Source organism: Python bivittatus, unplaced genomic scaffold, assembly GCF_059951505.1.
Source record: "Python bivittatus isolate LINGU-HERP-01145 unplaced genomic scaffold, Pbiv_v1 ctg000980_np1212, whole genome shotgun sequence".
Lineage (NCBI taxonomy): Eukaryota > Metazoa > Chordata > Lepidosauria > Squamata > Pythonidae > Python > Python bivittatus.
In genome coordinates, this window is record NW_028277125.1 from 58151940 (window position 1) to 58179469 (window position 27530).

The 27530-nt window shown below is 37.7% G+C and overlaps 1 protein-coding gene across 5 annotated transcripts in view; it reads right to left on the minus strand.

The window, feature by feature from the left end:
* The window catches only part of ATE1 (arginyltransferase 1), an 86582-nt gene that overhangs the window by 51992 nt on the left and 7060 nt on the right, over window positions 1–27530 (minus strand). For 3 of the 5 annotated variants that reach the window (XM_088132354.1, XM_088132353.1, XM_088132358.1), the window contains exons 6-9: window positions 26278–26501; window positions 23953–24081; window positions 21141–21269; window positions 7318–7350 (exon numbers count right to left, since the gene is read on the minus strand). In XM_088132354.1, coding sequence (XP_087988480.1) covers window positions 7318–7350; window positions 21141–21269; window positions 23953–24081; window positions 26278–26501 — 515 coding nt within the window. The remainder of the gene's footprint in view (window positions 1–7317; window positions 7351–21140; window positions 21270–23952; window positions 24082–26277; window positions 26502–27530) is intronic. The other 2 variants (XM_088132357.1, XM_088132356.1) reach the window with 2 other exon arrangements.

Consider the following 27530-nt stretch of genomic DNA (forward strand, 5'->3'; position numbering starts at 1 on the left):
TTCCTTTGGACTTTCAGAAAAGCTGATTTGAAGAAAAAGTCTTTTGGCTCACAAAACAAAAACATACTCCCTGTTACTTAGATACAGCTGGAAAAGGAATATCCACCCACAGAGCTGAATGGCAATACTGAGTTACCAAAGAGCTGATACATACAGCTGAACAGAATACAGCAACTTTTCTCAATTGTGTGTTCCTTTCCTCTTCTACATGATGCTATCTTCTAGCAAAGGCCAGAGTCTCATACCGGGCCACCTGAATGGCCATTAATGTAACTCACTTTTAAGAATGTTTCTGGGTGGTAAGCAGCAGGTGATAGTGACCCAACATGTTATTGGTACAACTGTACATGTCAAACAATGCTAAGGTATGTGGAACTCACACGTGGAGAAGATCTGATCAAAATCAGAATGTGATCACACAAGTCAATGCTTTCTGTTAAAGGTGTAGGAAAACTAATCTGTTGAATCATAATTCTAAGAGTTATTTTAGTATTTTGGGTTTCCCCACAAAGTCCCAAAGTTTTCTGGGCTACTGACTATTGAAAACAATGACCCTAACAGGGAACATAGTAAGAAAAAAAGGATGTGTATAAGGGAAGCTCAAATTAGCATTTTAACTCTGTGACTCTCAAAGCCTTAAAATCTGCTTTTGTGTTTGGGCATATGCATGCATGTATTGAAAAAGAGGTAGATGTACCCTTTTTAACTAGCATATGGAGTTTGTTCAAAAGTTTTTATGGCCTTGGATATGCAACCCTTTTTATTTAGCTTCATCTAATCAGAAACATATGCAAGCAGTGCCACACAAAATTCAATTCAAGATTCATAAGTTAAAAAATACACACAGAGTAAAGTATAAATAAGCAACCACACAGCTATACAAAAGGAGGAAAATAATGGGGATCTGCTGTTTTACTTGATGAGGTGATAAAAGCTCTTTTCCCATTAAGTCTAATGATTCTGACTAGCCTTCATAGCTTGCAGGTTGGAGAATTTTTTTAAAAAGTAAGAGTAGATTCAGCAAAGGAAAACAACAAACTCTCCACACATGGCTTCATTCAAAGTGCAACATCTCAAATTACTGGTGCAATTACTATAACTTGACAATTTCATTACACTCATGTGGTAGTTAACCCTTTAAGATCTACAACAAAGTCATCTTAACCACTAAAAATTAAGTCATCAGAAGCCTTGACCTTAAACCAGCACTGGCTCTCCAGGTCAGGCATTCTGTTCTTAAGAAGCAAAATACAATGTTGAAAATGTTAGGCTTCTTTGATTTATATATTTGTATTCAAAAAAGCAAAGAGCTCAAGCATAAGATTCTGTTTAGACTGCAAAGCCAAAGCTCTGCTCTGTGAACTTCAGATTTATGTTTTGCAAAATAGAACAAAATAAATATGTTTATTCTTTGCTGGATAAATTCCTCCAAGTATTTTGATCACAATATGGTAAAAGCAGTTACAATGCCTTTTAAACAGAATCCACTACTTGCCCTTAAAGCAAAGACAGCCAGCCTTTTAATGCCTGGGGAACTGCACTATAGTATTTTCAGCTGCTCAGAGACTGGAGTAGAGTGATAACGTAGAATGGCTAAGCCAGGATTTTCAGGGTTTCTGGAGAACTTTTCTCTCCTTTTTCAGTGATGTGACCCTGTGGAACAAGGTCCCCCAATATCCATACAGCTCCCTTCCTGATGATATTCTGGAAAGCCATAAAGAATTAGTTATTTACCCAGGCGTTGGGCTAGGGGGGATGGGGCTCCCCTGTTTGTGATGTTTTATGTTTGTTTTGTTGATGGATTGACATCTTGTGATTATTTTGTAGTTATGTCTATACTTGTTTTTGGTTAATTTTCTATATTTTGCTCTTTTTATGCTATTTTATTGTTGTGAGCTGCCCAGAATTGGTTGGAGTCAGGCAGCATCCCAATGAAAATAAATAAATAAAGAATTTTTTTGGCAGAGGCAATGCATAAGGCAGTGTTGTCCAAACTTGGCCACTTTAAGATGAGTGGACTTCAACTCCCAGAATTCCCCAGCCAGCCATGGGAGTTGAAGTCCACTCATCTTAAAGTGGCCAAGTTTGGACAACGCTGGCATAGGGGAATCAAAAAAGTCAAGATGGAAGCTGCAACTTTGCAGTCATACCATTTCCCACTGTTTGCATATTTCTTGATACATGTATAAAATGGGTGGAGCTTCGATTACACAGATGCAACCAGCATCTTGAACCCCTCTTCCTGTAAACACCTCTGTACACATTTTTGAATATCTAGCACCTCAACATGGCAGGCAACAATGGTGCTAAAGGCCTCAAAGAAGTGACTTGAAGGTCATATTCAGTGCTAGATTACCACCTCTGCCCCAAGGAGATGCTTACTAATGAGGCAATACTCTTAATGTTCACAAAAACGGTTGTGCTATCTGAATATCTGAATATAAATAGTTAAGGGCTAAATCACTTTAATATGCAGGCAGTAAATCAGATGAAACCCCCCAAGCGTTCATCCATCTAACCATCCATCCGTCTGTCTGTCCGTCTATAAGAAACCTCAGCATAGCCATAAGCATTCTCATATTGCTTTACCCTTGTAAATTCTCTCCACTGTCAGTTATCACAAATAGCCATCTGTACCATTTATTCTACAGCAGTGAATCCCGGGAAGGATTAAACTGCCACTCAGTTCAATTCATTTATGGTCACTAACCAGTACAACGTATTCGGTTTTATCTGGCAAAGCAAATAATTAAAGGTCTTGAGGCTGAAACAATCTCAATTTATTCTCAAACTTTAAATTAGCCACTCATGGTCGTATAAGAATGTTGTGTAAATGAGAAGAGATCAGAAAACTGGCCCATCAATCGAAACCACTTTAGGGTTAATTATGGAGATTAAATTTGATCCAGAAGCCAAATGCTCTTTTAAAAAGAAAAGCAAGTAGGCAGCTCAAAAGGAAATGCATTTCAGAAGCCTCAGCCTTTGGTGAGGACAACTGATGACCTTTTTCTTCTTTTTCTTTGTTCCTATCCAGGTTTGTTTATCCTGTCATCTTTGTTCCTTTGTTTTGTGTTTCTTGTATTGTTGTTTTTAAATGAATTCTAAAACAAAATACAGCAAAATACTATTGTTTTTTATTGTTTTTAAAATTTGTAAACCACTCAGAGTCACTGGGAGTCAGTTAGCATATAAATTTAATAATACATTATTACTGTTGTCGTTGGTCACACAGTCAGCCAGTTGTTCAGGCTGGATTTGGCATTTTTATCCACCCTTCAAGTCCTTCCCAAGGACCTGGGATAGGCAGATGTTATTGTTTGATGGTTGTTGTTGTTATTATAACAATTTGTAACTCCAAGCGGATAAAATTTATTGAACATGCATTCTTCAGATTCCTCAGTTAGAGGAATCTGCAGAATCTGACAATATCACAATACAAGCTTCATCCCTTGTGTTTGTGATTTCATGATGCAAGTGCAAAGGGGGCAGCTTATATTGCACTGATGCAATGCTCATTTTGACATCCTTCCCTTGTCATAGAATTCTTCTGTTCACAGTTCCTAGAAATCACCTATTCATGGCATACTATATAAACAAAAAACAAAAAACCCACAAATGTTGCTTAACTGAAGTCAGATTAGCTGAACAGAATTCACCAGCTATCCCATGCGAGAAAATTAGACAGAATCACTGAAAATAGCTATGACTGATTTCTTTCTAAATACAGTGGTACCTCGGGATACGAACTGAATCCGTTCCGTGACTCTGGACGTATCCCGAGTTGGTCATAACCCGAAGCAAATTTTCCCATAGGGTTCAATATAAATCCGGTTAATCCGTTCCACCCTCCGAATTTGGTCGCAACCCGAGGCAAATTTCCCCATAAGGTTCAATGTAAATATGGTTAATCCGTTCCGCCCTCCGCCCGAATTTGGTCGCAACCCGAGGCAATTTCCCCATAAGGTTCAATGTAAAGTACAATCCGTTCTGAAACATATGCATTTTATTTTTACACCACAAAAACATGAAAAACAGTGCAACTGGCACAGCATGAAGAGGGAGAATGGGGTGGGGAGGCAGTTATTGGTTGGAGGGAGAGTCCCCTTCAGGGGTTTCCTCTCTTCTTTGCCTCTTAGCTGCAGGCTCAGTTCTGGGGAAAAACCTGTCTAAAGTCAGTTGTTTTTTCCTGCACTGCATAACCCTCCGGAAATGAGAGAACACATTATCGTTCATAAGACTCAGCACTCTGCTTGTCACAGTTCTGTTGGGGTGGTGCTTCTCAATGAAATCCTGGCACTCATTCCATTTCTCCATGATGGACTTTATTGCATCACAGCTCACCTTCTCCCCCTGCTCCTCGCCCAGCGCCTTCTGTTGCTCACTCTGGAGCTGAGCAAGTTCTTCTGTGGTCAGCTCCTCCTTATGGTCCTCAACAAGCTCCTCTATGTCTGCATCATCCACAACCAGACCCATGCTCTTGCCCATGGACACAATCTCCTCCACTACCTCTGCATCAGACCCTTCACACTCACGTCCGGCAACACATTCTGGCCACAGTTTCCTCCAGGCTGAGTTTAAGGTCCGGCAGGTGACATCTTCCCAGGCTTTGTCAATGAGGCTGATGCAGTGGAGGACATTGAAATGTTTTTTCCAAAACTCTTTGAGAGTCAAGGTTGTTTCTTCGGTGACATTGAAACACCTGGTGAAGAGCGCCTTTGTGTACAACTTCTTGAAGTTGCAGATCACTTGCTGGTCCATGGGCTGCAGAAGAGGTGTCGTGTTGGGGGGGAGGAACCTGACCTTTATGAAGTCGTACTCGGCGTCCATGTCATCCACCAAGGCTGGAGGGTGTGCCGGGGCATTGTCCATCAGGAGAAGGCACCTTTCAGGCAGCTGGTTCTCAGACAGGTATTTTTTAACGCTGGGTGCGAACACCTCGTGCAGCCATTCCATGAACAACTGCCTTGTGACCCACGCTCTCGCACTGGCCCTCCACATGACAGGCAGTCTGGCCTTGTTCACATTGTGCTCCCTGAATGCACGAGGGGTCTGGGAATGGTACACGAGTAGCGCCTTAATCTTCAGGTCGCCGCTTGCGTTTGCACACAGCAAAGGGGTCAATCTGTCCTTCATGGGCTTGTACCCTGGCAGTGCCTTTTCCTCCTGCGTGATGTAGGTTCTCTTTGGCATCTTCTTCCAGAAGAGCCCTGTCTCGTCGCAGTTGAACACTTGCTCAGCGACGTACCCTTCCGCCTTCATGAAGTCCTCAAATTCTTTCTTGTAGGCTTCTGCAGCAGCCTTGTCAGAACTGGAACCCTCACCAGGTCTTGCCACACTGTGGATGCCACTTCTCTTTCGGAATTTCTCAAACCAGCCTCTGCTGGCTTTAAATTCCTCACTTGCTGCGCTGGTAGAGGGGTTTGTCTGCAGAAAATCACTGTGCAACTTCCTGGCTTTCTCGCAGATCATAGCCTCACTCACGCTATCACCTGCCAGCTGTTTCTCATTCAGCCACACCAACAACAGCTTTTCCACCTCTTCCAGCACTGGTGTCCTCTGCCTCGTTAAGATCGACACTCCTTTTGCCACATCAGCTCCTCTGATGGCATCTTTATTCTTGAGAATAGTCGAGATGATCGACTTCGCCATCTTGTACTCCGAGGCCAGATCAGTCACACGAATGCCACGATTGTGCTTTTCTATAATTTCTTTCTTCAGCTCGATCGTCACTTTTCTCTTCAGAGCCTTACTCCCGCCAAGCCTGCTCTGCATTTTCTTTGGAGCCATGCTAACACGCACACCAAAAACCTTCGCAAAACACCGCAAAACACACCACAAGCCTCACCAAACGTCTCCTTGCTACCGCGACCTCGCCCACAGGAAGCCGCGACCACGTGGGAGCAGGGAAAATGGCCACGGATCCAGTTCGTAAGTTGAGGCGAGTTCGTAATTTTTCCTGCCGAAGCTGGTCATAACCCGAAATGTTCGTTAGTAGAGGCGTTCGTAACCCGAGGTACCACTGTATCTGTTATCTGCACCAAGCACTGAGATCAGGATATTTGTATGTGCAAACTGCCCTTTTCACTTCATAGAATGAAATTATTAGGAATTTGGTACTGACAGATGAAAGCAAAGAACATCTTCATACCACCTTCAAGGGCCTATTTGGATACTTGATATCCCACACTTTAAAAAAGTTTCTCCCACGGTATTACTAGTAAAATATATAGTTATTAATTATACCAAACAGAGGGACAGAATAAAGCTAATCACTCTTAGCCATGTAAGCTCACTCAGTGACTTTGGGCCAGCCACTTTTTCTTAATCCAGCCTGTCTCTCCAGGATTGTTGTAGGGAAAAACCAGTGAAGGGACTAGGAGTATGCTGCCTTAAGCTCCTGTATGAGAAGGGGATGTAAATCTAGCAATTAAGTAAATATAAACCAATCTTAACATTAATGTATCCAGATGTTTACCCTTGAATAATGTAACATATATTTATATATGAGCTTCTTTAAGGGTTCAGCTTAACTTCTACCAAAAAATTAATGAAATATTTCAATCGCTTGACCATTAATAAGATACAATTTTGCTGATTGATTATATTTTCATTCTGCCTTTCCTCCAAGAACCATAAAGTGGCACTTATGGTCCTTTTTATTTTATTCATTTATATTTCAAATTCGTTACATTTTCCCACTGCCCTGTTCTCATTCTATCCACACAACCACTCTATGGAGCAGACTGAGAGTGTATACCTGCTCTAGCTAAAAACTTCATGGATGAATATATAGTTGAACCTCTGTATTCAAAATGCATCTGTGTTATGGTCAGAAGTCATCTGCCTCATCATCAGCAGAATCTATGCTATTTTGATCTCAAAATCCACTGCTAGATTACTAAGAAGAAACATATCAGGAAGTAAATAAATAGCAATCCTTTTAGTTAAGAGATGTTGGTCAATAGATCTTCATAAAGCAAAAGCACCCCTATACCCACTTAGGTCAATCTATCAAGTACCAAAAAGTCCATCAATGATTTACAGAAAGGCAGTAACAAGCTAAAGAATGGGTACCTCGACCTTAAGTACCATATTCATAAAATAAACTAAAAATAAATTAAAACTCATCAAGTCTTTTCAAGTGAAGCTCAAAGAATTAAGTCAACTATAACAAAATCAATTCAATATTATATTAGTAGAATTGTGAACATTTTATTTTCTGAATTATAAATATAACAGCAAACATTAGGTAGTGAAAAGAAACTATACTTTGTATTTAAATAAAGTAAAGATTTAGAGTTAAAGATAATTTCATACCTCAAGTGGAGAATCACAGAGGAATCGCGTAAACTATATTTGGTGTATTTTTCAGAAGTCCAGATCACCAGAAAAGTCAGATCAACATGAAACAATGAAACACAGAGTAAAGTTAATAGATATTTTTTCACTGCATTATTATGCAATATTATTGAAAACAATGAATTCATGTCTAGTACTTTGCTATTAATAGTGCGAATTGATGGAATAAATCAACTATTTCAAAGTCTTCTATCACGAAACAGAATAGCAATAAGAGCAACAGTTTTTAGGTGGAATTGTCCTAATATCAACAACATAATTAGTTTTTTAAATTTAGCTCCGGGAAATCTATAACTGTTGCTATGCTATATGAAAACTGCTGCATATCTGACCCTTATATAATGAACTAGATTATGTTTTGGTATTTCTAATTTAACAAATACATCCAAAAGCATTCAGGTGGCTTCTATTTTATACAGGGATATTAGAACATTTTAATTATTACAAAATGAAAACTGCAGGGCAATCAGATGAACAAACTGGGACAATATGAAACCTATAAGAGCTATTGCCAAGATAGGATGGTTATTAGATATCCTACATCAAGTGATGTATGGGCTTCTATTACCAGCCCACTAATGTTGAAAATGAGCTTTAATATTTTGCTTGGAAGACACTGTTCTGGAATTACTAATTAAAATGCTCTTCCCTTGCTCTTAATAGCCTATTGGTCCTGCTTTCCTTGACCTTCATGTGTAGAGTAATTTGAAAAGAGAGCAGCAATGTAAGTCACCCAAAAGCATTTTTTTAAAAAATTATGGGGTTTCATATTTAACCTTAATGCAGAAATAGTTCTGAAGAACCCATATGAACACAAAGAAAACAAAGTCAGTCAAATATATATTTGTTACAACAAAATAATGTCCAATTCAAATGTAGTATTGTCTGTCTTTATAGAAAATGTTTTAAAAAATCTGAGGAATCTCATTTGTTCATTCACTTTCATTTATGGCAGTACTGTGAGCAGAAGGTAAAAACCACATGAAGCCAAGGTACACAACTTTTCATGCTACAGAAACTGTAACTAGATAAGAAAAAGGAAATTAGTTATCAATTTCATGGTGCTATCCAGCCAAAAGAAATGAAAAACAAAACAAAACAAAGGAAGCCTAACTATGCAGATGAGTAACACCAAATGACAGATATAAACATGACTGGTACCTCTCCACTTTTTCCCTAAGAAGCTCAATTCGCCATGAAATAAGTTGAAACTGACACGAGTATATGGCATCCACCATTCTTTAACCCACAGTCCATAGAGCGGACACTTTGCTTTTGATGAATGTTTTAACATATTCTTGTAAATAATAAAACAAATGAAAATGGTATGGACACAGAGATTGAGAGACAGATTTGAAAGAATCAAATCCTTCCAAGAGTATTTTTTTTCCTCATGCCACTTATTTTGTTCTTACTGCATTGCATTTGCAACCCAAAGAAAGTTTAATTAACCTACAAATGGATAGTAAATATTTACAAGCCATTTAGCAATTAAAAAGAAGACTTCTATAAACTTAAACAGGTTCTGAAGACAATGAAACAATGTGACATCCACAGATAGTCTTTTCAGTCATTCACAACCAAGCTGTTCCAAAGACTGAATAAACTGAAGCTCTGTGACAAACTTATGAGAAAACTGTTGGTTTCATTATTCTAATTATACTCCTGAATTTGAGAGTAGTTAACTTGCATTCAAATCTGAGAAACAGCTTATTGTAGTAGCGTCTGCTTTGCTTTGCTTTTATGTAAACTTGGTAGTTCCTTAATTATACCTAAAAAATAACTGGTAAATAAAGTTTAATTAAATAACATTTTTTTTCTACAGTATTGGAAATATTTTTGACACTGGAAGACCTTCCAAAATTTTTAATTCTAGCTTTCTGTTGATCAGTAAATGTTACAACATTATCTAAATATTTGCTCACATTCAAGGCCATGTAGTACAGTCTTTTATATAAAGGTATTTTCACTATTTATAGTTAACATAAACTATATGAAAGTTATGACATCTAGTCACTGTTCTGTGGTTCTTAAAAGTATACAAATTATTTAATATGATGATTAGACCTGCGTCCTGTCACAAATTCTCCTTTGTCTCCTGCACAGAGAAACCCCTTAACTACAACTACTTATCTAAGTATTTATTATTAATTTATTTTTACATCATTCATATGCTGCCTCCACTCAGGACTTATACAATACAATAAAAGTTTTCACAATACAATAAAAAACAATAAAATATAAATCATAGAAGTATTATATCATTATATCATAAAATCCCACCATAAAAAATGCCTTAGCCACCAACCAGCAGCAACCTAACATTAAAACCCAACACCCCATGGACCACTGTCTGCAAATTGTTTGGCTGAAGGTTCTCTGAAAGAAAGCCATCTTAATAGCCTTTCTAAATGTTAGTAGGCAGGAAGCCATTCTAACTGTGGAGGGCAATTTGTTCCAAAATGAGGGGCCACCACTGAAAATGCCTGCTTCCAGGCTTACTATCTCAGGAGGGAACCTGCAACATGTCCTCCCACTCAGCACATACTGGAGAGATTTTCCATAAAGCAAAGGATCCCAAATGTAGCCAGAGCCCAAGGCGTAAAGGGATTTATAAATAATGACCAGTATCTCTTCTTCCTATCACATTGGCCCGAAGAACAAAGTGAGCTTGTCTCTACAGTTCGGCTTTTGTCCGTTGTAGGAGACACCATCCTAAAGAGACACCATGGCACTTTTACTCACAGCTCCTGAACCAAGATACACTACATACACTTAAAAATGTTGGCAGTTACTTCAGGAGTGCCTTTTCTTCCTTTATGATTTCTCTCTCATCCCTGAAACATACATACTTGAACTCTTAGGGAGGAAGAGAAGGAAGCAAAGGGCCAAGGTTCTCTGCATCTGTCAACTGCAGACTGAGCAAAATAAATAAGTCTCTGTCTCCCAGGAAGGCCTTCCTCCAAGTGCTTCCTAAAATATACTAAAGATAAAACCAAGGCTCTGTAAGAGTGTGGCTCTGAGACTGAAATAGGACAGACTTGCGATGCTCCCTTTCCTTCCCAAATCTCTCTCATGCACACTGAGCTGCATACATAAACACGTACCTCAGAAGAGCAGGTAGGAAGCAAAGGCTCTCCTCACTTCACTCACATTTAGGATGTTTAGGGATGTGTTTGTATACCAACTGTTCTGTGTGGGGGAAAACTGTTTGGGAGTAGTTTGCATCCAAACTGAAACATACCGTATTTTTCCGACTATAAGGCGATAGTTTTTTCTAAAATCCTTACGCTAAAAATTGAATGGCGTCTTATTCAAGGAAGCAAGTCGAGGAGAGAACTGCGCCTGCAAACAGGCTTCCTCCTATTGCTAGCCTCCAATCACAAGTGAAATAGTTTGTCTCTGCAAACAGGCTTCCTCCAATCACGAGCCTCCAATCACGAGTGAAACTGCCCATACTGTCTCTGCAAACAGACTTCCTCCTATCACAAGCCTTATGTAACTGACGTCAGCTGATGCTGAACAAACCAATTGGAGGAAGTCTGCAGAGACACGCTATCGGCAGTTACACTCATGCTTGAATGTAATCAGTTAAGCAAAAGAGCCTGGAAATAGAGCTGCAGAGAGACAGTTTGGACCTCCTCCCACCGAGTGTATCAGGTAAATGTTACCTAATTACTAAATAAAAATGTGTTCTGCACTATCTTTAAAATATTGATTTCTTAATTTTGGGTTGGAAAAGTGGGGGTCGTCTTGTACATGGGGCGTCTTATTGATGGAAAAATACAGTACATATTTGGCCTGAAAACAGATCAAAACAGGACTATTTTGTTCTGCATATGGGCCAAAACCCAGTGGTTCTGGGCAGAAGTATTTGAGAAGAGGAGTGGGAAAAAGCCAAGGACAGCGAAGCAGAGGCAGGGAAGAGAAGGCGGTGGGCAGGGTGGTGGAACATGCTGCGTTTCTGAAGACAGGAGGGAAGAGGTGGTGATACACATAAGTGTTGTCCTTATCACCCAATAAAATCACTCCAGATCCCTGTGCTGTTGTGGTTTTCATTCTGTTTCTGCCAAACTGAGACTCATTCAGAATGGTTTGGCAGACCTTCCAGAGTACAGTGCATTAGCTTTTTGTTCATAATTAAGTACATTTTCCATTTCTTACATAGACCTATTTAAGTTAATAGGACAGGCTTTCATCTGTAATCCCATCCCATCTTTAGCAACAACCCTCAGTGTGCCTTTATTACCTCACAATCAAGGCAGCTTAGAAATCCAACCAAAGAAGATAAATACTCACAGGCACGCAGCCATATAACACCTTTTACAATGCTTTGTGGAGAGGAAGGAGCCATATTCATTTCAACATTCAACAGCTCACCAATTGAGCAGGAGCTCAATATCCAATCCAGAGCTTTCACTCTCGTGATACATTCCTGCAGAACCATGTACAGTACTTCAAGTAGAACCTACTCATGTCATCTGCACATCCTGTGGAGAAGTGCTGAGGATTCCTCTCTTGCATGAGATTTGGGGAGCAGCTAGAAATCAGGACTTTACACAGCTGTGGCACTAATCCTCTGGAATATTTTTTCTCCAAAAATCTGGATGGCACCTTCTCCCCTTGTATTTAGAAACAGATGGAATCACAGCTGTTTAGGAGAGCTTTCAACGGTTAATATCTTAGTCATGCAGAATGTCTGATAGTTATGAGAATGAGAATCTTAAGGTTTAATAATTTTATCAGTTTAATTTTCTTGATCTTTTTAATGGCTATTTATTCATTTATCAGATTTATATAGCTGCCCATCTCATGAATGTGACCCCGGACAGCAATCACTAAAACCACCAATTTTTAATGGTGTTGTGGTATCATTTTATCTTATATACCATCATTAACCGGCTATGAGCATAGCAGTATCAAAATACAGTAAATAAATATCTGGACAGATATCTGTTAATAGTTCACAAGGAAAGCACATTTTAAACTACTGATTTCTTTCAGGTATTTATATATTAAGGGGGAAGGCAAAAAAATCTGTTCTTGCACATATCAGCACACTGCCAACTGTTTTCTTTTCCTTTACCTTCCATTTCCTTCAGCTTCCAATTTTAAACACTCCACTGTACTTTGCGGGGGGTGGGGGGAGAGGGTAGCGAAGAAAGGAAAAGACTATTCATAACCGGTTCAGTCACACTGCTGCAGCTTTTTAGACAGTGAATATTTTGCAGGTCTTTAAATAAATTTCCTTCCAAAACAAATATTTCACTAAGCTCAAGGTAAGGAGCTTGTCCAGTTCTGCAGTGGAAACTGAGCTACGTGGTATTTTTTTTTCCTATAAACTTGTCATTATAAAATATACCAAAAGTAGTGGCAGAGAATGCTTGCTTCACTAAGCCTGTATTGCAATAAAATAGTTTGCTCTGGCTATTTAAGAGAATAGCCACCAACTTATGATCATGTATGGAAATGTTTCCTGACTGGTGTAATTGCCGTTTGGTTTGTTTTCATTACCCTGCAGATGTAAACTGTTTCTTCAGAAGACATGAAACACCATAAAGGGTTTTAATAACCAGGTATAGCTTTAACAAAAAAAACATTATAGAAACTGCGCCTGGTAGCCCCAAAATAGTAACACTATATTATCAAATGCAGTAAAAGAAAGCAGAAAGATATTTTGAGCATAAAAAATCTGTAATCTGATATAAGCTTGCACCAGGGGCACAACTTTCACCCTGTATTCAAAGTTTCATAAAAAACAGCACTACAATATAGCAATATGGATACTAAACGCATTCTGTTTATATGCACCAACTGAACCTTAGTTGTCTGAAGATGGAATTACGAACAGTTCGGTTGTAGCAAATTGCAAATTGTAAGTATTCTTTAATAAGGAATAGGGCTTTCTGGGAACAAATGTGGTTAGTGGTGTCAGAACTTTCAATTTACCTGACAGAATGAAGCAAACAACATTTAAGATTAAGGTCATACTAGCCAGCTGCAGGGGCATATTAATCCAAACTTGTAAAAAAATCCAAGCTTTTTCTGAAATTTCCAACATTTGCATAAAAATACCTTAAAAGCATTTGCCCTTTTGCAAGCCTACAATGAATTATCATGATCTAGAGGCACAACTGAGATGCTATGTTAGCAGTGCAACCTTAATGTTCTATGTAAATACTATCAAGGATCACTTTGGTATTAATGAACCATTAAAAGCTGTAAAGGTTCACCACAGAGCAATACACCTGCCTTTGGTAAAACAAACAATAACAAATAAGTACTGTAAATCCTTTCAAACATGTATAGTTAATGTAAATAACTGTAAAGGCACTGAGCACCTTCCATTAACTCTGGTTTACTTGCAGTACTATCTCAGAGGAAATCCCATCCCATTAAGGTTCTATAGCAAACAAGTTTCACCTGTGAGAAACTCTATGCCATTTGCAGATCTGTCCAAGGAGCCTGGACTGTATATGAAAGCTTTTGCTGATACTCACTTAGTATGTGAGCTCCAAGACCAATGAAGGGAAAGACTGGGGTCAACATGCATGTAGCTAAAACAGGCTTGTATTGTTTAAGAAAACAGGGAAGGTATTTGGATACGTGGCAATAGAACTATTTCAAAATTCTTATGCAGCTATTAATGTGTACTTTGTTAACGTTTCTTTACAATTAATTTTTAATAATGGTATGAAAATATTTGTGAAAATCAAGCCTGCCTTCAGTGGTCAGTTCCTTAAAATAACTGCATTACAGGTGGTTCTTGCTTAACAACCACTTGTTCAGCTACTGTTCAAACTTGCAATGGTGCTGAATGAGTGGTACTAATGACCAGTCTTCGGAGTTCTGGCTGTTGCAGCATCCTGCGGTCACGTGGTTGCCATCTGCAACCTTCCTTGCTGGCTTCCAACAAGCAAATTCAATAGTGAAGCCAGCAGGAGGTCGCAAATGGAGACCATGCGACATCCTCACTTAATGACCCACAGTGATTCGCTTAACAATGGCAACCGGGAGTGCCAGAATTTTTGTCACTAAGCAGCACAGTCATATGACATCGTGCTTCATGACATCGCTTAACAACAGGAATTCCAGTCTCAATTGCCATCATTAACTGAGGACAACCTGTATATGCATGGAACAATTTTGGTCCAGGATACCAGGGATTCAGGGTCACATTAATTGGCCAATTATCCTTTCTAAGAGAATTTAAGTCAAGTTCACCCATCTGGTAGAAATATCTTAAAAATTAATTTATTTTCAGACTGTTTCAGCTAAACTTGAAATCTACATAGGATTATCATGTCCATACAGCTTACTTTTCCAGATCTCACCTTACTAAAAAGCTGTATATCTTTTCTCCCTCCAAACACCATAACCAGACTAAGTTAGTTGCATTTAAGTTCCATTTAAATTAATACAAAAAATTAGCCATAACTTAAATTGCATAAATTCTAATGAAATCTCAGGGGATCTCATTTAATTTGAATCCAACCCTAGAGCATAGGGGTCCCCATTCTACTTCTTTCAATTAAACTACTGTTATTCCAAGTTACCTGCCTGTGTTAACCTTCTGTGCCAGTACACTCTTTTTTTACAGTTTAATTCTCTGTATGTCTATTAAGAAATAATTTCTATTAATTCCATGGGACCACAGGGTATCTCCTGAATAAATCTACCCCAGCTGCAGTGTGAATATTTGTTTTATTTCCTTCTTTAGGGTCACGAACATGCAGATTCAGGGCTGCATGTTGTCTGATTTAACTGATTTCAACATTTACAGATGTTAATGTATGACCTGCATTGTTTTTGTTAAAAAATAATAGAGCTGTTTTAATATTGTTTTAGGTAAAGAACACTCTTAAACTGAATTCAGCTCCTGATGATTACATGGAGACAACCATAAATTTTCTTCGTAACAGTAAGGGAAATAGTATGCCATTGTTTTCTTCTAAGTTATTTTTCTAGTCTACAGCCCTGGTATTCCCTGACAAGTTCCCATCTAGGTATTAACCAAAGCCATTCCGGATTAGCTCTGAAAAGTGGGACTGGGGCTATTACTTTTTGAGACTCTATGGATTCTTTTCTATGCTAGGATTTATTATTTTGTGCTCCTGTTTTTAGTTTAAACAAGACTGGGTTCAAGCTACCTTGGGAAAAATATTGCTTTGAAAGATAGCACATATATTCTTAAATAAATGTTTAAAAAATAGAATGTTAGGAATGAAATACTATAAAGCTGTGGCTTGTTTTCAAACACTTTTCCAGTTTAAGACAAAGTACAGTATCTGATTACTTGATTGTACTGATCACAATATAAAACTAAATGCTGATGAAAAAATAATGGAATGATAAAGATACAGCCCCTCTCCAGCGCCAGACTTCTGCCTAGACCAGCAAATATGAAAGTTGCATATATGAAGAAGATGGCAAATTAAAAATCTGAAAAACTCAGGTAAGTATTTAAACAAACCACATATTACATTCTTGCTAACCAGAAATATATTTGGCAAAATTAAGCTGTATTTTATATTAATAGTTGTTTCTGTACTGCAACATCAGCTGTAAATGTAAACAAAAATTTTTTTTTAAGTCTGCAGCAGCTATATCCTATGCTAAACACTGAACTATTTTTGACCACCATACAAACTGATTTCTAATATTCAGTGATTAAATATTCAAAATCAGAAATGTACAATAATGTTAAAGTGATGCTTTTTCAAAGACTAACCAAAATGTGATTTTATTTATATTTACACACACACACAGTGCGTTTGGAAACTATTCAGACCCCCTTCATTTTTTTCAGTTTTGTTATGTTGCAGCCTGATACTACAATCATTCACATTCATTTTTTTTCTCATTAATCTACACTCAGTACCCCATAATGACAAAGTGAAAACAGAAGTTTAGAAATGTCTGTAAATTTATTAAAAAGGAAAAACTGAAATCTCACATTGGCATAAGTATTCAGACCCTTTACTCAGTACTTTGTTGAAGCACCTTTGGCAGCAATTACAGCCTCGAGTCTTTTTCAGTATGACGTGACAAGCTTTGCACACCTGGATTGGGGGATTTTCTGCCATTCTTATTTGCAAATCCTCTCAAGCTCAATCAGGCTGGATGGGGATCATTGGTGGATAGCCATTGTCAGGTCTCTCCAGAGATGTTCAATAGGGTTCAAGTCAGGGATCTGGCTGGGCCACTCTAGGACATTCACAGAGTTGTCCCTAAACCACTCCTGTGTTGTCTTGGCTGCATGCTTAGGATCGTTGACATGTTGGAAGGTGAACCTTCGGTCCAGTCTGAGGTCCTGAGTGCTATGGAACAAGCTTTCATTGAGGATATCTCTGTACTTTGCTCCATTCAGCTTTCCCTCAACTCTGACCAGTCTCCCAGTCCCTGCTGCTGAAAAACACCCCCACAGCATGACGCTGCCACCACCATGCTTCATTGTTGGGATGGTATTGGGCAGGTGATAAGCGGTGCATGGTTTCCTCCAGACATAATGTTTAGACTTGAGGCCAAACAGTTCAATCTTGATTTCATCAGACCAGAGAATCTTGTTCCTCACAGCCTGAGAGTCCTTCAGGTGCTTTTTTACAAACTCCAAGCGGGCTTTCATGTGTTTTGCACTGAGGAGAGGCTTCTGTTTAGCCACTTTGTCATAAAGTCCAGATCGGTGGAGGGCTGCAGTGATGGTTGTCCTTCTGGAACTTTGTCCCATCTCCACACAGGATCTCTGGAGCTCAGTCAGAGTGACCATCGGTTCTTGGTCACCTCTCTTACTATGGGTCTTCTCCCCCGATTGCTCAGTTTGGCTGGGCGACCAGCTCTTGGAAGAGTCCTGGTTACGCCAAACTTCTTCCATTTGAGAATTATGGAGGCCACTGTGCTCTTGGGAACCTTCAATGCAGCAGAAATTTTTTTGTAGCCTTCCCCAGATCTGTGCCTTGCAATAATTCTGTCTCTGAGCTCTGCAGGCAGTTCCCTTGACCTCATGGCTTTTGCTCTGATACAGTATACATTGTCAGCTGGGAGGCCTTCTATAGAGAGGTGTGTGCCTTTCCAGATCACGTCCAGTCAATTTAATTTACCACAGGTGGACTCCAATCAAGGTGTAGAAACAGCTTAGCAATGATCAAGAGGAATGGTAGGCACCTGAGCTAAATTTCAAGTGTTGTTGCAAAGGGTCTGAATACTTATGCCAATGTGATATTTCAGTTTTTCTTTAATAAATTTACAGACATTTCTAAACTTCTGTTTTCACTTTGTCATTACAATTTATGCATACTTTCCTGGGAGAATGTATTCCTTATTGCACATAATAAGGGTTTGCATTGTAAGAAGATTAAAACAACTATTTATGAATGCCAGGTAATCCATCAAATTAATAATATATTATTTATATTTTCTCATTTACTAAATATTATCTACAAATTCATATGTTACATAAACTGCATAATTCCTAAAATATGTAAGAACCAAACACAAAGATGTAAGCACCCATTTAACAGAAACAATGATTCTTATGACCATTGTTTTAGAAGATTTCTTTTTTAAAAAATCTGGAGAAAGAAGCATCCAGAGATGTACAAACCAGTTCTTATGTTTAGGATAACCAGACACTGAAAGTGGATTTATAGGTAAGTTGCAGTTACCAAGAGCAGGGGGGGGGGGGGGCGGGGGAATTAATTTATTAGCCATTGTAGAAATAAAGCCAAGTACTACAAAATTGAAGAGATGATTTCTCACTTTTCAACTGTTATTTCCGAAGTTATGAATTTTAGGATTTCATGTAGAAATCTTTTTTGACACGGCAAAATATAGTAGTCTCATTTCCAGATTCAGCTATTTACAGGACACTGCAATTGTAAATTAAGGCTGAATGGTGACTATATCTAAATTATATAAAAATCTTAGTAAAACACAATAAACATTCTCATCATTTTTCTATCTAAAGCACTTTTATAATCATCAAGTATCTTTCTTTAATTTCTTTCTTATCCAAAACTCTTTAGCCAGAAAGGCTACTAGAATAGTTTACATGAAAGCATGAAAAGAAATTACAATTGAGTTAAAAATACCTGCAAGATAATCAGCAGTACTGCAGATAATAATTCAAGTACCACAACAAATGTATATGAAAACATGGGAAAATAACAGTGTAATGTGAAGTAATTTAAGCGATTCAGGGAGACATCTCCACACTAAGCCATAATTTATGGTTTCCAACTAGGCCATTTCAAACCAAAATGGATGGATTGATAGAGCACCCTAAACCAATACCAAACAAACTACTTTGGTTGTGCAAACAACTAATTCATTTTGTCTTCTCAGATCATGCCTAAATGAAGCTAATTTTCTTAACACAAGGTTAAATTGGAAAACATCTATAGTTCCCCAATCACACAAGAAAATAAATGAAGATTTTGATTGTAACACACAAAAATGCACATAAGCAAGGGCTTCGAAGATCAATCCCCACCAGGGATCCTTTTAGGTAAATGACTACATAAAGCATCATTCTCAATACTGCACGCTAAGAATTTTTTTTACTATGTATTTGTGCCACTCTCTTCATTTTTGTAAAGCCTTCTCAGATAAGTCAGAGGAAAGTGGCCATGGTAAATGCTATATTTAAATATATATTAAATGCTATATTTAAATATATATTAAATATTTATTTAAGTAAGTAAGTAAATTTATATGGCCACCCATCTCACAAATGAGACTCTGGGCAGTTAACAGGGATTAAAAATACAATATAAATATCATATATTAAAAATACACATATAACATATACACATGACAATGCGATTATTCTTGTAGTTTAAAAATGTATTTCTTCTTCCTTGAAACTTTAGCCATCCTTTTAACACTGTAACATTTATGAGTTATATTTGAAGAAACAGATCTTGGCAACAGGAAGGAATGTATTTATTTACTTATTTACATCCATCTCCAACCTTGGTTACAGCAACACTTGTCTCTCCTAAATTGTCTGCCTCTCGTTCTATATTCTCCATGAATGTAAAACATCTCTCTCATTTCATTTTGGATGTTATTAACCTCTATGACTCAGCACATTTTGAAAAATGATTCAGAAGCAGTGCTTTGGACTTGTGTGAAAGACTGGCTGCTTTAACAAACAGCAGGCAGGTGTTGTGATCAGGCAAGGTCAGAAGCCATTCTTCCAAAACATTTTTGAGACATGTATAACTATACTAATCACAGATAGAAAAGAATATGTGTAGCTCAGGGTTAACTGTGGAGTCCTTGGGGTTCTCTGAGCTTGGCTGTTTTCTTGCAAATGTTTTGTTACCCAGCTAGGTAACATCTTCCATGCTAGAATGGAGCGGACTTTGCTCTCTGTTTATATACAGTGGCTTGCCCTGCGTGTGTTGGTTTTGCTTTTTTTTCCTGGTAGTTCCTTGATTAGGATATTGTTTACTGCTTGATTGTATGTCTGGTGATAATCTTGGTGTTAATCTCTGCTTATCTGGGTAATAACTGCTGATGAGGAGATGTTCTGGTCTTTTGTTTCCTTTTTATTATCTCTTTTGAATAGCGTATAGATGTTGTTTATCTCTATGTGCCTATTGATGGCTGCCTTGTCTGAATACCAAGCTTCCAGGAATTCCCTTGCATTTTTGGATTTAGCTTGGTCTAAGATCCTGACAGTTTCCCAGTTGAAACTATGGTTATGTCTATCCACGTGTTGTGAGATTGAGTTTTCATCATGTCTTCTGACTGCTAGTTGGTGTTCATGGATGCGCTCTGCTAGCCTTCTGCCTGTCTGTCCTACATAATGGTTGTTGCAGTCCTTACACTGTATGTTGTAGATGACTCCTGTTTTTTCTTCTTGGGCTACTGGGTCTTTTTGTTTACTTAAGATGTTTTGGAGGGCTTTAGTTGGTTTATGTGCTACAGAGAGAATTTATCTGATGTATGGCAGTATTATCCTTTTCATAGCTTGAAAAGCTTTCATAGCTTACATTGGTTGTGTTGCAATTGGTTGAGTGGTCACGCCTGACCACTCAACCAACTACAGCACAACCAACACAAGCTATGAAAAGGATAACACTGCCATACATCAGAGACGTCTCAGAAACTACCAACAGACGATTACAACCACATGGCCCGTCCTACCAGATCCAGCAGAGAAGACACATTACGGGATCCATCGCCCAGGGAAATACATTTGGCAGGCCCCAAGCGGCGGGCCTTTTCTGCTGTGGCACCTGCACTGTGGAATCTTCTCTCCCCTGAGGTGAGACTGGCCTCGTCACTGTTGAATTTCTGGAAGTCTCTTAAGACTTGGTTATGCCAGCAGGCCTGGAGACTCCAGGGGACAGGGGAATTAGTGAGGTGGCTCCCTTATTTTTAACTTCCTTTTATTCTGTTTTATTTTGTTTTATATATTTTTAATATATTTTACTGTTTTTAGCTTTGTTGTGTGCTGCCCAGAGTTGCCTGTGATGAGATGGGCGGCTATATAAATTGATTAAATAAATAAATAAATAAATCATATCCAAAATCTAAACTGTTTTCTCCAAGACACATTAAAAATGTCAATCTTGTTATGTCTTCCTTTGAGAATTTAGAATGTCATCATTACACTGAATACAGCTTCATTTGAAGTGACGTCTTGTATATAAGTCTATTTTCCTCAATGAACTAATAATTAGATCAACTTGAATGACTGAAAATAAGTCCATTCATGTTTATTGATAACACCATTAATAATATGGACAAAAAATACATGCAGTAAACTGTACCTGGTCCTCGTCACATTCAAGAGGAGTGTCCTTGTGTATGGTCATCTGATACTTGGCAAATAAAGTGGCAGATTGGGTGAAAGATGAACTGAACTGTGGGTCCTCAAAAGAAACTGGTACTAACCTCACCTTCAGAGCAAGGGAAAACACAATATTTTATTTAAATTTGTCCTAACACTCCTGAAGGGTAGACTAGGGTATCATCTCCTCCGATCCATTTCAAAGCCTCTGCCAAGGAGACACACAAGGAACCTCAAACAACCACAAAAAGCAACACCACCTTTCCAAATGCTAACTTGCTTCTACCATGTTAATAGACTCTATGCCTAGAAACCACAGAATAGGCAGCATACAAATATCTGTATAAACGTAAATAAATACTATACAGAAATGATAAAATACAATTTGTATATAGATGAAACTGTAACGCTTAGTGCCATGTCTTAATTTAACTATTTAGTAATCTACATTGCTTCTCCATACTAACTCTGAAGATGACACCAACATTCTGAGGAAGCTAAGGGTTTAACTTTCTCATGTTCTAGAAGATACACTTCAGTTTTCAAGTTGTGTTCTGAATTCACTGAGATCAGTATTCTCTACCTGCCAATGAGTGTTGAATAAGTTCTAAGGACTATCCTCTGTTCATACAAGGAAACAACATCTACGAAAGGCTACTTACTCCATGTAAACTGATTCTGCCTTTAGGGACTCTGCTACTATTGGGATACTGAGATCATCTAAAATTTTCCATTAATCAAAGCTGCTATCATAAGAGCTAATTCTCAAGAGATTTTCCATTTCCAATCATGAATATTTTAACTGAGTAGAACAAAAGACATAATCGTTATCTCTTAACTTATAGAGCTATACTGTATGAACAAACTATAGGCAGAAATATAGTTTGCTGCTGGGGCAGCAACTCAAATTATAATTACTAGGGCCAATTTCTAGTGATTTTTGAACCTCTACCATTATTCTATGTATTTGCCAAATCACAGTCAAAGTAAGAGCTGATAACTAATGCTCTTAATGCCAAAGGAGTTATCCATAAACTGTGACACATCTTCAGTGACTAGTCATTCTAGCAAATCCTCACCTATCACACAATTAACACAATACCAATCATTGCCTTAAAAGGGTTTAATTAAACTATTATTAAAAAGCACTTAGATCTTCCCAAATAATTTCCACACATTATAAAATGTTTACTATTGATCACGTTTATTTTTTTTAATAAGTATGCTTTTTTTTCTGTGCTGAATTTACATATTCTGCCACGGAAGATAGACAGCATAGTGTGTGATGAAAATGGGCTGAGAACTGACAAGTGATGGGGAAAAAAGACTGAAAGTTTCATCAAGAAGAAGAAATAGTTAAGAATCAAAGAAAGCACAATAGTAAACTGCATTATGGGCAAAAGTAGCATCAATTACAATAGACAGCATTCTTAAGAAGGAATACTGAATACTAACTATAGATACCATGCTTTGCCTGGCTCAATATGTGAGCTCCAGGAAACATTTACAGCATCCTCCAAAGACCAGCACAGTAGCATCTGAATGGAACATCCAAGCAGGAAACCAGAAAAATCAACTGTGTACCAACTGCACCCTTTCCTAGACCAGGAGGCTCTGCTAATGGTCACTCACACCTCAGTCATCTCTTGGATGGACTACTGCAATGCACTGTACATGAGGCTGCCCTCAAACAACATCTAGAAGCTGCAGTTGGTACAAAATGCAGCAGGGTAGATAGTTATGGGTGATTCTCTGCAAGCTACCTTGTTGCCAATATGTTTCTGGGTTAAATTCAACATGCTGGTGGTTATCTATAAAGCTCTCCATGACGTGGGACCAAATTATTTGCAGGACTGCTTCTCCTCAATCATGATTACCCATCCCAAAAGATCTGGCAGAAGAGGTGTCTTATGGGTCCTGTCCATGAAAGAGTGCCACTTGCCAGGATCCAGGAAGAAAGCCTTTCCTTTCACAGTACTTGCCCTGAGGAACATCATCTCCCTGGGAATCAGATTGTCCCTGATTCTTTTATCCTTTCACAAGACCTTGAAGACATAGCTGTGTTCCTGGGCTGGTCGAAGTGTCTGTTGGCACCTGTGAATTGGTTTTATTGAAATATTTGTATTCTTTTTGTACTGGTGGAGGTGGTGGTTATCACAGCTGCCGACTGTCTATTTATTTTGCATTTTGTGGGTTTTTTTGTTGTTTTCTGAATTGTTGTTAGCCACCCAGTGTCAATTCTTTGAGATGGCCACGTAAATTGATTAAATAAATAAATAAATGAAGAGCAGGCAATAATAGGACAAATTGGCCTAGGAAATATTTCAGACATTCTTTCCCCACTTTAACTAATGCCTTCCTTCTCCATCTCATTCCACTGTGAAATATGGATAGGACCTTTATCACAAGTTCAGTCCAAAGAAACCATTTTCAATGACAGCATTCCTCGTTTGTATTAATGTTAATGAAATACAATTCCAACTCACAGTAGTGACATAAATACTGTATAGAAAATCTTAGGCACCCTGCTGATCAGAAAACTTACAGTGTACTACACTTGAGTTCCTCTTTAGGTAGCATCACTAATACTTATGACAAATTAATTATTGCTTCTCTTTTTCCTTCTAAATGTATTTTGTGGCACTCATGAATTGAAAAGGTTGCTTGTATTTTCAGGATATTCAGTTTAATATAATTGATGCAATTTTAAAAATGTCTATGATTAAGATCTTTTTAAAACAAAAACAGCTTTTGATTTCCAGAGAGTAGACTAAAGCAATACGCTGCCTGACCTGACTGGTGGTTGGTTTACCAGGAGGGTCCTTGTGAATAATCATCTGGTAACGCTTATAAACCTGGTAAGACTCCTGAAAGGTGGCTTTGAACTGGGAACTCGGTGGAGATGATCGCACCAGCCTCACCTTCCAAAGAATTAAAGACAAGTGTTGCAATAAAAATATACATCAGAAATTTAAATGTTTGAAAGCAATACAGACCAACATTTAAACAATTATTCTTGTTCATATTTTTAACCCAACATTATGTAGATATTTTTCACAAAGAGAACATTTAGCTTTGTTTCATTTCACTATTCAAAGTGCAAGTTCTAGCCACATTGCCCTTCATTTAAATGCTTTCAAAAGTCTGTAGACAAGATCCGATTTGAAGCAGTCATGTAATCATGTTGGGAGGGTATTCAAATGTAAAGTAAATGTAAATGTTACATACGTATATGCACGTAGAGAGACGCATACACACACTGTTATTAGCACTGGTTCAGGCCTTGGTGGTCTATTAACTTTTACATACTATTTTGAAACAATAGGAATTTTTTTTTTTAAGTTTTCTTAAATCTAATTGTATACAGTATGTTAGATTTATGATTTTTTTTTTAAGGATACCTGCTCAAGTTTGAATGTACTAAAATACAGTATTAATGAATTCCTTAACATGTTTAATCTGAAGTCTCACCAAGTTCAGCGGTGAGTGCACATAAATTTATTTAGGTCTACATTAGCTAATTAATGTGCTTAGGTTTGGTTTACCCTAGAACCACAAAAAACTTATGCTTAGAATCTGCTGTTTCTAAAATATTATTTTTTATTTTTAAAATTTGTTTTTAATTTAACCAATGTGCCCTTTGGTTTAACTTCCCTCTACCAAAAGTAATGTTTAGTGAACAGAGACTTCAAATGGGGTACTGGCTATGGATTATGAAATGTCAAAAGACCAAACAAACACATTGTTGTCCCCATGTGCTACAGTGAACAGAGTGAGTCACAATGCCGTGGTAGATAGAAATCAACACAGCAAGGGAGTCAGAGGTCACATTAATGCTTGGCAGCAATCAAGGAGCTCAAGTTAAGTGTACTTCTGGGTCAGAGACAAGCGTAAACAGTAGCAAGAATAGGTTAAATTCAGGAAGCAACACATGGTAATAGAATTGTGTCAGAAAACAGTGTGGCAAGAGAGGTTCCTGGAAGGAGTAGAAGATTAGAAATGGAATAAAGCACAGTCAACATGGTCGAGGTGCCATGACTTTTGGTAGAGTCTGAGAATTTTAATTGCTTTTATCTTTGGGGGGGGGTCAGTTGGTTTTACTATTTTGTATACCACCCAGGGTTGTTATTACAATATGGGTGGCTATATAAGTCTTTTAAAATAAAATAAAATAAAAATTAAACTAAATAGAGACTGAGAGCCAACAGGATACCCTCTTTAAGCCAGGGTCTTAAAAAACCCTGTTCTTTGAACATTTAGTACTTTGGCATAAATGCTAAGGAAACTTCACTTAAAATAGTTGTTTACATAAAGTATATTTAATATTAATGATAATATATGAATGTCTATCACAGTAGTAAAAATGGATAATTTCCATGATTAAAAAGTACCGGTCACATTCCTTTCTTTACAATTTTGATAACTCCATGAAATATGGCAGTATTTTTATTTTTACCATCAAGTTTTAAAGAAGTATTTATGCTTGGTTATGATGACTAATTTGAGTACCAAAGTCCATTTCCCACAAATATTGTTTTCCTATCAGATGCTCAAAGAAGTAACCAAAACGACTACCTTCTAAATATAGCATGGCACATCACCCAAGATTAATAAATAGGATGATTAACAATTGCTCCAAAAGTGATGGACACATAATACACAGAATTTTATATTTATTTAGGTGAGCTAGAACATCACCTTAAAAAAATGCCTATATTTATACAAAAATGTTTGATTCTAGACTTCATCAAATGGTTCAAAATATATTTCTATTCCTTTTCTTCAGCTGTCTAAAAATCTAAACATCTATAGTCATTTTTATAATTTTGTTCCAAAGATGCTACATTTTTAGGTTCTCATTAAAATTATACAAGTCAGTATTTTTGTTTTTGCAGCATTTCGTTCATTTAGATGGAGCCACAGCACCCTCTTGTGTTTCTGCAAAGAACATGAAACTTTTCAAGTATCAGTAACACTTACCTGTTTTTCTAATTCAAGAAAACTTTGCAATGTTCCCCACTTTTGTACTTAAAACATATTTTATATTTGACTTATTACTAAACATTAACAAATAATGCAAGATTACTTTGCTATAAGCAATATAAATATCTCAGTACCTCTATCTGGTGCAGAGCTTCAGGAGGTAAGGTAACAAAAATGAAGTCTTCAATTGATTTTGGCTGGTTTGTTTTAGGACGACAGTTCTCACTGGTCAAACTCTGAGCCCCTGCTTGAAGTGGAACAGGCCATGTCTGGCGCTGAAGTTTTTTCTGCAACTTTTGTTCCTTCCGTATGACTTTTGCTTTACGACATGGTGGTTTACTCAAGTCAGCTCCTCTGCCTAGAATATTATTCAATGGGAAAAGCATATGTGGAAGGAAGCCACAATCATTTACTTTTATACTTTTAATATGGCTGTCTATAAAGAAAGCAATTTTTTAAATGCTTTAATTCTTTAAAAAGTTAAGCCTTCTATAACAGTTTGATAGTTGTGATTCCACCTATCACTTAAAATGTTAAGCTTCAAGTATTGTCTCACTCAGTATTGTACCCATAAGCTATTATAAGCAATCTAACTGTGCAGAAAAATGGACTATACAGATAGTCCTCAACTTATGACCATTGATTTAGCAACTGTTTGAAGTTACAGTGGTGCTGAAAAAAGTGACTTATGACCAGTCCTTACACTTATGACCATCGCAGCATCCCTGCAGTCACATGATCAAAGTTCAGACACTTGGCAACCAGCACATATTACAGTTGCAGCATCCCGGGGTCATGTGATCACCATTTGCAACCGTCCCAGCTGGCTTCCAACAAGCAAAATCAACGAGGAACCACGTAATTCATTTAATGACCACATGATTCACTTAACCATGGTGATTCGTTTAACTACCGCTGCAAAAAAGTCATAAAATTGGGTGCGGTCATGTGATGCCTCATTTAACAACCGCACCACTTAATGATAAATTTTCCAGTCCCTATTGTGGTCGTTAAGTCGAGGATTACCTGTATAATGATTATGACTTAGATACAACAGGAAGTTTATCTTCCACCATGAGAGAAAAAAAAAGGGCCCTTGTGAACCAGGTTATATTGGAGGGTCTTGATGGAGGATGAGAAATTTTCCTTCTCAAAGGTAATTCATTAAATAGCCAGGCTTATGTTCCAAAACACATGTACAAGATTAAATTAACTATATAACTGTTGAATAACAAAAACCATATTCCTAAAAGAAAGGAATTGAAAGAAGCAACACCACAGCCATCAGAGGAACTAAAAGAGACATCAGTGTTATTCTGTGATGCCTGGAAAAAATAAGCAGCTCCGGGGCACATTTTGAAGGGCTCAAGGATTACTTGGCAAATGA